We start from the raw sequence: 12338 nt of genomic DNA, 5'->3' as shown, positions 1-12338 counted from the left end.
ACACAATGCTCGCAAAATTTTAATTTGCAAGCCTTTGCACCTTTCAACAATCCTTGCTTTGCCAGAATTTGCAAGGATTTTTTGCTGGCATGTCCCAACTTCATATGCCACAACTGCATTGAGTTCAATTCTTTGTTACCGGAAGCTGCAGCGACTGCTCCAATAACTGTACTACCTTGGTAGTAATATAAGTTATTTTTTCCTGGTGCCCTTCAATATCACAAGTGCACCAGATGTCACTTTCAAAATCTCATCTCTCATAGTAACAACTGAACCATTGGATTCCAAGGCTCCCAATGAGATGAGATTTTTCTTCAAACTGGGCACGTACCGAACATCAGTCAGAACTCTGGTTGATCCATATTGATTCTTTAATTGGATTGAACCTATCCCAACAGTTTTACAGGCATTGTCATTGCCCATATAAACAACTCCTCCATTTAGTTCTACTAAATCAGAGAACCACTCCCGGTTAGGGGACATATGATAGGTACAACCCGAATTCAATATCCACTCATCTGAATGGAACGACGATGATGATGCAACCAGTGATAGTTCAGAGTCACTGGTATCATGCTTTGCAACACAAGCATCTACAGCAGCTTTTTCTTTATTCTTCAGCTTTGGACAATTTTTCTTCCAGTGGCCTTTCTCATGACAAAAGGCACATTCATCTTTCCCAAGTCTGGACTTTGACTTTAATCTCCCTTTCTGAGTTTTCTTCCGAGTGTATGAACGACCTCAGACTACTAAAGTTTCTGTATCTCTGATTGAGTTTTTCTGTTTGTCCTTCTTTCTCTGTTCATAACTGTATAAGGCCGCATAGACTTCGCTCAGAGATATATCACTCCTGCCATGAAGTAGAGTAGTTTCTAGGAACTCAAACTCCTCAGGAAGTGACCCCAACAGCATCAAAGCCAAATCTTCATCTTTGAATGTCTCATCCATATTTAGCAAATCAGTGACTAACTGATTAAATTTGGTGATGTGATCATTCATTGTGGTACTTGGGACGTAAGTGAAGCGAAACAGTCTTTTCTTCAAGTGGAGCTTATTTTGACTGTTTTTCTTCAAAAATTTTTCTTCAAGTGCCACCCACAACTTATTTGCAGAAGTCTCCTTTGAAAAAGCATACATCTGCTCTCGAGAAAGGCATGATCGAATTGTGCCACATGCTAATCGATTGATCGCCTTCCAATCTTTCTCCTATACATCATCTGGTTTCTCTTCATCAATGGCAATGTCTAGACCCTGCTGAAAAAGGCATCTAGAACCTCACTTTGTCACATACCAAAATGGCCCGTGCCATCAAAGATCTCCACGGCCAATCTTGCATTTGCAATTATCGGTCTTGTCCACATGGACAATGTTGAAGCTCCTAAACCGTCCATCTTCTCTATAATATTTCAATATACCTAAGGAAATCTTTTTTGATGTGGAAGATCAGTTTAAACTGCAACCACAGAGCATACTACGATTAACCTTCGGCTCTGATACCACTTGTAATTCCAATAGGGTCGGAAGCGTGTAAATTATTGTACTAAAAAATCACACAAAGTTCAATTCCTAGGGAAGAGAGGTGGATCATAAGGATCTCTTAAATACCAAGTTTTTCCTTAGTTAGAATATTCCTTCTATAATAATTTAATAGCACAATTAAATACTACTATTATACCCTCAAATATTGAAAGAAAAATAGGACAAGAAAAAACACAAGAGTTTTAACGAGGTTCGGTTAATTATACCTACGTCCTCGGGCACTAACGCTAGATGATAACTTTACTATCTCCAAAATATTACAAACAAATATAATTCCTTAAGAATTCTCAAATGGGAGAAGAGAGAAAACTAAGAGAGAAAGATTGGTTGGGATGGTTGAAATGAAAAATGAGAAGGCCTATTTATAGTTGAGGTTCAAGGACCAAACAATAAATAACCCATTATCTCAAGGACCAAAAAAAAATTATCCCATGCCACTTTTTCAAAGTCAACTTTAGGGTGCTAAACTTGCACCACTTGGATTGTTTGCCATTAAAATTGTCTGTCATTAATCATAATGTTAACAATGGGGAACTCTAGATTCCAATAATTGGTTATATGATTATGAGAATATGATGTCATTATGAGTACAGATATGGGTATACTATAAGTAATTAAATTATCATATATAATAGAAGATTTTGTATTAGGAGTCGGATCGCATTTTGTCTTCTCTATTAAAAAAATAGATAAATTAATTATTACAAATTAGATCAAAGAGTAAACTGGTATTTTTGTATTGTTAAATAGCAAGTGGACAACCTTGAAGCATTTTCTTTATCCTACTCCCTCTCCTTGCACGTTCTCTCTATAACTCGAAATTTTTTTTCATTCTCCTCTTTTTCTCCTTGTTAATAACCCGTGTTTACAAACCTAAATCGAAATAAATTTAGAAAAAAACTCAAATATATGTCGATTGTCATAACATCTTAACAAATTTTCCAAAATTTTCCTTGACATATGTGTCATTTGTCAAGTAACATTACATTATCTCCTCACCTGTAAAAAAAAAATTTTGTCAGCTACGGCTAACGACTTTCTTTCCTTATTCGTACATAAAATAAAAACACTGTCCTGTAAGGAAAAAAAAATCAATGAATCTAAAGTTTTCAACCATAAATAAAGCCAAACCCAAGGCCAATTTGCCATAACCTACACTTGTTGTTGGGGTTCCTTTGTTTAAATTTTTTGGGAGCAAATAATAACAAAAATGGCTGAGTTGAAATCTGACAATCTGCTTGAGATGATGAAGTTTCATTTGACAACTGATGCTGGTAAAGAGCTTACCAAGAAGATTGGTCTTGTTTACCAACTCAATATTGCCCCCCAAGGTCCATCCTTTTCACCTTTATTTTTTATTTTTTATAATTTATACAGGATCAGTAGAAGCAAATGGTTATCACACACCACTAATAGATAATTCTTATTATTCGATAAAAATTCGATTGTGAATTTAAAAGTAAACACACTTGATGAATGGGCAAATGGGTTGTTGTTTTAATTGTAACTTGTTTTCATTTATGAATTTCAGAAATTGGGGGTTGATGAGGTTACTTACATTATTGATCTCAAGAAAGGAGATGTTATCAAAGGTTAGAACTTTCCCCTCATCATTTTTTTAAGTTAAGGAGTTGGATTTAGTTACGGTATTGTTGGAATTTGATCGGTATATCATTTCGGACAAATTGAATTGATCTTTAAGCGAATTCTTTAGAATTAATAAAAAATCGGCAGTTGAATTCGTTTATAATCTTTTATTTCTTTATTAATTTTATGAATTTTTTTGTTTATTTAATTATTGTTGGACTGGTAGTCGATTTAATCAAATCGAAAATCAATAGTTTGATCGATTTGGCCACCAATAAACATTGGATTTTTCAAATCGTCCATAATATTTTGATTGATTTCGGTTTAGTTTTAGATTTTTGGACATTATTTATATGAACATTATAGTATAGATCGATTTTCGATTTCTCGATTAAAATTTGCAGTTGTAAAATTTAAATTTTGATACACTAAGACCCAATATTCTTGTCTTATAAATATAAAATATTGCAATAATTGTTCATAGTATTGTCTCTTGAAATTTAGGTGAATATGAAGGGGGAAAGCCTGATGTTATATTTTCATTCAAGGATGATGATTTTCTTGAGATTGCCACTGGGAAGATGAATCCCCAGGTTGCTTTTATGAGGTGCAATCCCTAATCCTTATCCTCTATTATTGTTATTATTTGGTCTAATTATGTCCTGGTCTCTCTACTCTTAGGATTTTTAAAATTTAATCCTTTTATTTATTTGATTTAAAAATTAAAACCCAATCGAAAACAATGTTAATGGGATTTTGTTAAATTATCCACGTAAGCAAGTTTTAATTATTAAATGTTCACATATTTTCAAATTTAATGGAAGTCCGTTAACAGTGTATGAGTTGGACTTTAATTTTTAAAACTGACAAGTAGAGAGAGATTAAATTCCTAAAATCATAAGCAAAAAATAATATTTAGTTTCTGAACTTGATAACTTTCTTCAACTTGGTCCTTGAACACTATTTTGGTCCGCATTAGTCTCGGGACTTGGCAACTTTTCCCAAGTGACATTGATATTATGCCACGTTATCACCTAAAAAGTCAAGCGATAATTTGACACAATCTTAAAGTGCCATGTCATCACATAGACCAAAATTGAGAAAAGTAGTGAAAGTTTAAGAGCAAATGTGGATAGAGAAAAAGTTTAAGAATTAAGTTGGAAAAAAGTCGTTAAGTTCAATAACTAAATGTTCTCTTATCCCAAAGTAAAATGTCAACTTTTTTTATATAAATAACTTAAAAATATTAATTAATTATGAAAATAGGCTAGAGGAAAAATTATATACGAAAATGAAATGTTTGCTACAATACTCGTCGGTGTCACCTGACCAACTAGCTGCACCACACCCCCTTCCCCCTAATCATATTTTTTAGTGGTGCCACCTGACACAGTGGCGATACCAGACTGAAGTGTGATTATATAAAACTTTCAGGGACCTGATTAGGTAATTTAAATAATAATTTTATACAATTTTTAAATTTTATTATTTTTTAAAAAAAGAGAAGGGTTTATTTTTGTTTTTCTTATATTTTTAAGGGATATTTAAATTTAATTTAAAAAAGGCACAGACTTAACATGCAAATAGACCAAATGTTAAAAACCATTTAATTTGATGCGGACATATGCGACACCCCTTTTTCAGCCAATCTAAAAATGGTAATTATTTTATCAGGTTCCTTAACGTTTTGTATAATTACACTTCAGTTCAGTGCTGCCATTGTGTCAGATGGCACCATTAAAAAATTTGATTTTTTTTAACACTGATGATTGAGCCATGATTAGGGGAATAAGTAGGATGGTGCCACCGGTTGGTCAGGTGGTACCAATGAATATTATAACAAATGGGTCATTTTCGTATATTATTTTTCTTCCTGTCTATTTAAAAGTCCAAAATGATTAAATTTTAAAAACCTAAACCATAGTAGTGGGTTTAATGAGGATTAAGGGGGTTGTTTAATCCAAGTGATATTGATGTGTATTGGGGTTTAATGAGGATAAAAGGGAGCTTGAGTTTAGCTCAGAAATTCACTCCTGACATTTCCCAAAGCCTGCAAAGATGTGAACTAAGATGAAGCTAAAGTGTGAACCATGGAGGCCTCTATATGTATGAATCTTTTTCATTATCATTGCTTTATATGTACTACTTTATACTATGTGTGAAAGCTTCTATTTTACTAGAATGATTTGGTTGTAATAATAACCTTTTGTTTGTTGAACTTAATATGTTTTTGTTGGATGATTTATCATTATTATTATTATTATTATTTGTCTGATTAAATTCATAATCAAGTAGGATTGAACTCTTAAACAGAGGATAAAATGTTCTTAATATTGCTTTCTCTATTCATAAGATTCGAACTTGAATCCTTATTTAAGGGATATCAATTTTTTAACCACATGAATCAATACGTGTTGGCAAAAGTTTTTTTTTTTTAATATAGATTGCTACGGGAACACGTTTAATATTATGAAAATAAAAAATGTATTTGTAGGGTTTTGATTTTTGTATCGATCTAAGAGAGGCGAGTCTTTAGATTAAAATATGTTGCTAGTCTCGCTACTTGAATCAAGTTTTGTTTCTTTCTTTATTTAAAAACTCTAGTTCAATTGTTTTTTTATACAATGTCTAAAATTATTCATAACCCTTCTCCAACCCTTATATAGGAAGATAAATGCGCTTCAGCGTGCTTGAATCTACATCCTCTTACTTTGACAATAATGCCAAAACCCTAATCGAATTGTTGATACAATTAGTATTTTTAATCAAAATCTGTTGCTAATACATCTATAGAAGCATATCAACTTTAGAAGCAAATTGTTATGAACACAATAAGCAAACCTAATATTAGAGCAAACTTTAATGAGAAATGCTAATAGTGTTAACAATTGGACTAACTTTCAAATAAATAAAAAAAATGATAACTTTTTATGTATAAATGTGACACCTCATACCCAACCCGGTTATCGAATACAAATGTGTGATGTCATGTTACATTCCGAAAGCAACTCAGACTATTTCAATCCATTATATCAAATAATTTGGTAATCGATTGCAACAATTTTCATGAAAATCACTATTCATTATACTTGTCACTTTAATTTCACTTAACTTTACAATGCTTTAAAATTAGTATCGTATAAAACTTTTCATCATTTTCAATTTAAATCCATATAATACTTCAACTTATCAATTAATACTTCATTAATTCATCATATAACAATTACCCGTCTCATCAATTTCATTTAAACATCTCTTATATAAATTTCTTAGTATTACATCCCTGCTATTATTTTCCTCCTCTGAATCATATGTATGTATGTATGTAATTAACTTTTAATATAGTATGGTTATGTGTGACATTAACTATTCTTTCACTGATTACACGTATACTCTTAAAAAGGTTGTCTACTTGAGTAGTACTCACTAAATTATTTATATCTTAGCCTACAAAATACAAAATCAATACCCGCTTGTTATTTTTTAAACTAGAATCAGTGGAATTTTTATCATATAAATTCTAGAATTTTCAAATAAGTTAATTAGTATAGTATTTTCTTCAAATCTTCCATTGTTTTGCTTTTAGACAACTTTGACCATTCTCCATTAAAAATTATTTATCTTTTAGTACAAAATTCGATAATGCTTCTGTTTGTTTCTTTTGAAAATAGTTTCATTAAAATTTTATACATATAAATTTCATCACTTACATATTTTTTTTTCACATTTTTTTAATGATTTTTTCAAAGTCAAAACAGGGGAACCCAAAATCAGTATGATCTTGTCTCACTTAAATTTATTTATCTCGTAATCTACAATCCATTGCTTAAACCGTTTCTTCCATACAAAACTAGATTCATTAAGGTTTAATTTATTACTTGGTTCATCATTTAACTCGTCTTTTATAATTTTCAGTGAATTTTAAAAGTGGAGCTACTGTTGCTGTCCAAAAATTGTTTTAGTGAAAATATTTACTTTTCCATGATTCTTTGCATTAACTTTCAATTGAGTGTATATAATCATTATACTTTTGATTAATATTCAATTAATCTTATAAATTCATATGTTAGTAGCATTTTCATGTCTTTACCTTAACATTTCTCGTGACACAAATCATATTACTCTTTTTCTCATAAAAACTTAATATCTATAATCATTCGTTCTAAAAATACTTACTTTTCGTACCATCTTGATTAAATTCATATCATACATTCCAATCATAACATATCTTATTCAATTCTTTGAAATACAAATAAAACTAATACGAAAACTTACCTCTTTTATCGAGAATTTCCTTACCTTTGCTTCTCTTCCCTTTTCTTCTTCAATTCATGACTATCCTTCTCTTTCTTCCAATTTTCTTCACTTTCATCTACTTTTTCTTGCTTCTAAATTGATGATCATACTCTCTAGAATCTCTACTTCATTTTTCTTCTTTGATGCCTATGAAAATTTCCAAGAAATCTGAAAGAAATGATGGAATTACATGATAATGGATCAAATTTTAAGATATGAAAAACTTTTTCATGTATACGGGACGCATGAAGAAATCTCTTCATTGTTCCGTACAAATATCTCAATTAATTAATAATAAAATAAAATAAAATAAAATAAAAATAAAAATTCTAACCAATCATGTTTTGAAATAATTTCTTACTAATTAATATCATGATAGTGATCTTCATTGAAAAATGATTATTTTGTCCTTGTAATATTTCAGTATTCACTTTTGTATCATTTCTCAATTTTGGTAAAATTTAAATTTAATCCCTCTTATTTACCACTTATTCCATGAATTTTTATTATATATTTACTTTTTTTTTTAAATAAAGAAGCACAAAACTTTAAATAGAATAGATTATGTCACATTCACGATGTGGAGTGAAAAATTATGTAAAATTATATTTATTAAAAATTATGTAATAACCAAATGAAACTTTGATTAAAATGACAGAGTTGAAGTTTTAAAAACCATAGCATTCTAAATTCAAATCTTACATTGTACGTGACTTTATGTTGATTTTATATAAGAATATAAAAATAAAAATACTTTCACAATAATACAATTTAATTTATAAAATTAATAACATTTTAGTCATTTTCTAATCGAGTCAATATTCGATTATACTTTTATTAAATTGATTCTAATTATTATTGGGACATTTATTGTGATAATAGATTGTATTTATAATTATACTTATAAACTCCTTAAAAATATCATTATCAATGTTACCAATTAGATTTTAGATTTCAAATAAGACAAGTAAAAGAATCAATTCCTTAAAAAATAATAAAGGATGAAATTTTAAAAGTTCGAAAAGTATAAGTACCGGAGAAAAATTAAACCTTTTTAATAATAAAATAAAGGACTCATAATTTCGATTTTCGAAATTGGCGCTCTTTGCTAACCCTTCTCTCACTCTCTCCTTATTTTTTAATTTAAAAATTTTAACCCAATCATTAATTATTATGAAATAAATAAATATATATGGTAATAAATAAATTGAAAAATATTAATAATGTTAATAATTGAATTAAATTTTATAAATAAAATTATATATATTTTTAATTTTATATATATATATTGACACAATGCTTTGAATATATTTCAAATAATTTTATTGTTCGTAATTTTAAAATTTAGTTTTGTTACTTTTATTTAAGAGAATTTAGTTAAATTATTTTTAATTTAAAAAATAAGTCTAATTATTAACACCATTAGCTATTTTTTTATTAAATTCAAGTTTATTACAACATATTTAAAGAAAGAAAACCTTTATTTTACTTATTATTTACGGTATTACAAAATATTTTTAATGAAAATAATAAAAACAATTTGTTACCAATATTTTTAGAACTAGACTGACGATCAAGCTGATCAAGCCATTGGTTTATTGATCTGAAAAAAATTAAAAATAGAAAAAAATTGATTCAACCATCAATTCATCCGATTCATACTTATTCTCAATCTAACCGATTCAATGTCATTCTTTGGATCGGTACTTTGACTAGTTCTGGGTCAAACTTGTTTAACTAGTCAATTTAGTTCGAATATCATTGTTTTTTAATTTTCATTTTCTAAAAGTTGTTAAAAATTTCAACCAAATAGGTTTCCTTCAATACTTTCCATTTAAAAAAAATTTCTTAAATAAATTCCTTGAAATAAAAATATACTTGAAAAAGAAAATTAAATTCAAAAGTTTGAATAGTATCAAGGACTTGGACATAATTAAACTTTTTTTCAAAACCCTAGTAAACGTGGGAAACGAAAAAAGGCCTCAAATAAAATCAGCGGCTCCCCTAATTTCGAATTTCAAAAATTGGCGCTCATTGTTAACCCCATTTTGCTTCTTCTCATTAGATCCCAGAAAAGGAAACCCCCATTTACCAAATCCTCTTTTCAGCAATAATGGGTGCCTCTCACAGTCGCGAGGAGCTAATTTCCGACTCTGATGAAGAAGAATACGAAGAAGAAGAAGAAAACTACCAAGATTCCAAAGACGATACGCCGGAAAGATCTTCTTCCGGTCGAAGACCCAAAACGCCGTCGTCTCTCGACGAAGTAGCGGCTAAACTGGAAGCTTTAAAACTCAAATACCCAACATCCAACACCCCAAACCCATCTCTCAAAAACGCCGTGAAGCTTTACCTTCACATCGGCGGCAACACTCCTAAAGCGAAATGGGTTACTTCCGAGAAGTTAACATCTTACGCTTTCATCAAGACGGCTAAGATCGACGGTCAGGATGGAGCGGAAGATGGTGAAGAAAGCGAAAACGAGGAAGAAAGTGGAGATGTTTGGTGGGTTCTGAAAGTGGGTAATAAAATTAGAGTGAAAGTTGGGGTTGAAATGCAGTTGAAAAGCTTTGGAGATCAACGTAGGGTTGATTTTGTAGCTAAAGGTGTTTGGGCAATGAAATTTTTTAGTGATGAAGAGTATAAGAGCTTTGTTAGCAAATTTAATGATTGTTCGTTTGAGAATACTTATAAGATGGAATCAAATGATGCTAATAAAGTCAAGGTATATGGGAAAGATTTTATTGGGTGGGCAAATCCCGAAGCAGCTGATGATTCTATTTGGGAAGACGCTGAGGATGCTTTCTCTAAGAGTCCACGGTCAGCGACTCCGGTGAGGGCGAATCAAGATCTAAGAGAGGAGTTCGAAGAGGCCGCGAATGGAGGGATACAAAGCTTGGCTTTAGGGGCATTGGATAATAGTTTCTTGGTTGGTGATTCAGGTATTCAAGTTGTTAAGAATTTCACTCATGGTATTCAAGGTAAAGGTGTTTATGTTAATTTTGATAATGGAAATCAAAGAAGTGGTTTGAATTCGGTGCATTCAACGCCGAGGAAGGCACTTTTAATGAGAGCCGAGACGAACATGTTGCTAATGAGTCCTAAAACCGAAGGGAAGCCTCATACAACAGGGCTTCATCAGCTAGATATCGAGACTGGGAAGATTGTTACTGAATGGAAGTTCGGGAAAGATGGAACTGAAATTACAATGAGGGATATTGCTAATGATAGCAAAGGAGCACAATTGGATCCATCGGGGGCAACATTTTTAGGACTCGACGATAATCGGCTTTGCAGGTGGGATATGCGAGATCGAAACGGGATAGTTCAGAATCTTGCTACTAGTACCCCAGTTTTGAATTGGACACAAGGGCATCAGTTTTCAAGAGGGACTAACTTTCAATGCTTTGCAACAACAGGGGATGGTTCTATTGTTGTAGGGTCACTTGATGGGAAGATTAGGCTATATTCAATCACTTCTATGAGACAGGCAAAGACAGCTTTCCCGGGTCTTGGTTCACCTATCACTCATGTCGATGTTACCTTTGATGGGAAATGGATATTGGGCACAACTGATACATATTTGATCCTTATCTGCACCCTTTTCACTGACAAGGACGGTAAGACAAAGACTGGGTTTAATGGACGTATGGGACACAGGGTAGCGGCTCCGAGGTTGTTAAAGTTGACTCCGCTCGATTCACATCTAGCTGGGGTTAATAACAAGTTCCGTAATGCTCAGTTTTCATGGGTAAGCACACATTACCCTGTCATTTATATACTGCCTTATTGCTTGTGCTTTTAGCTGCTTAGCTTCATTTTAATGTCCATGATGTAGATTCGAGTAACTTACCATCTAATTTTGTATCAAGAGCTTAGTTGTTGGTTTTGTATGTAGAGTTATTTGGTTTATTGCTTTGCTCGGATTTGATACGATACGATCCAGCAAATTTAGTTGCATTTTGTTTCCTAGGCTGCTTTAGTCCCTCAAAATTCAATTTATGTCTGCGGTATTCGATCACTGTTCCTTTCGAGTGACATCCCTATCCTTAAAATGTTCTATAGACAAGTTTTTCGGTTTTAAGTTTCGTAGAATTACAGCAATAAACTTGTGATGGATGGCTAGGTGAGAGTGGAAAAGAGTCTCTAAAGACCTCATTGTCGCTTAATAGATAATTGACCAATGTTATTGCTATTGTCCTTGCCGCACGTTTTTCCACTCCGATGATGACTACTCTTTTTGTGGTTTTTCTTAGTTCAATGAATAAAATTTTTAACCATGGCCATGTGTGTTACTTTACATTAATGTAGGTTACCGAGAATGGGAAGCAAGAGCGTCATCTGGTCGCAACGGTAGGCAAGTTTAGTGTCATATGGAACTTCCAACAAGTGAAGAACGGGTCTCATGAATGCTACCATAATCAAGAGGGTTTGAAGAGCTGCTATTGTTACAAGATAGTCCTTAAGGATGACTCTATTGTCGACAGTCGTTTCATGCACGATAAATTTGCAGTCAGTGATTCACCTGAAGCCCCACTGGTTATTGCTACCCCACTAAAGGTCAGCTCGTTCAGCATATCCAGCAGGCGCTGATGACATGGTTCATATAAACGCATGCTCTTCCTTTATTTGGTCGCTTTCCAAATGTAATTGAAGAAGTCGAGACTGCAATTTTAGAGCCTTCTAAAATGTTGTTTTCCTTGTTAGATTGAAGTGTTGTTTGCAAGTTTTATCTGGATAAAGACTGTTAGTGATTTCCTTATTTGCTAGCATTTTCTATTGTGTAACTCCTTATGTTATCACTTGTTACTGTTGTGTTTTAGTTCTAATTCTAAATGAAGCTGTTATTGATATCAATATTTGTATTTTGCTCTCTATATTTGGGTGTGTTTAGGATTTCTTGGTATTGTTCTCGA

The 12338-nt window shown here is 31.9% G+C and overlaps 2 protein-coding genes across 2 annotated transcripts; both read left to right on the top strand.

Annotated features, from left to right (window-relative positions):
- Positions 1-2032: 2032 nt before the first annotated feature.
- Positions 2033-5394, top strand: LOC121230280 (sterol carrier protein 2). The gene is made up of 4 exons (XM_041114806.1): positions 2033-2870; positions 3071-3131; positions 3631-3733; positions 5130-5394. Exons 1-4 carry the CDS (start codon positions 2808-2810, stop codon positions 5161-5163), a joined length of 261 nt encoding a protein of 86 aa, XP_040970740.1. The 5' UTR covers positions 2033-2807; the 3' UTR covers positions 5164-5394.
- A 4022-nt stretch (positions 5395-9416) lies between these two features.
- Positions 9417-12279, top strand: LOC107910228 (protein CYPRO4). Its single transcript, XM_016838012.2, has 2 exons — positions 9417-11173; positions 11734-12279. Exons 1-2 carry the CDS (start codon positions 9536-9538, stop codon positions 12013-12015), a joined length of 1920 nt encoding a protein of 639 aa, XP_016693501.1. The 5' UTR covers positions 9417-9535; the 3' UTR covers positions 12016-12279.
- Positions 12280-12338: the final 59 nt, after the last annotated feature.

This window comes from Gossypium hirsutum, chromosome A06, assembly GCF_007990345.1.
Source record: "Gossypium hirsutum isolate 1008001.06 chromosome A06, Gossypium_hirsutum_v2.1, whole genome shotgun sequence".
Lineage (NCBI taxonomy): Eukaryota > Viridiplantae > Streptophyta > Magnoliopsida > Malvales > Malvaceae > Gossypium > Gossypium hirsutum.
This window is presented reverse-complemented; position numbering and strand designations above follow the sequence as displayed.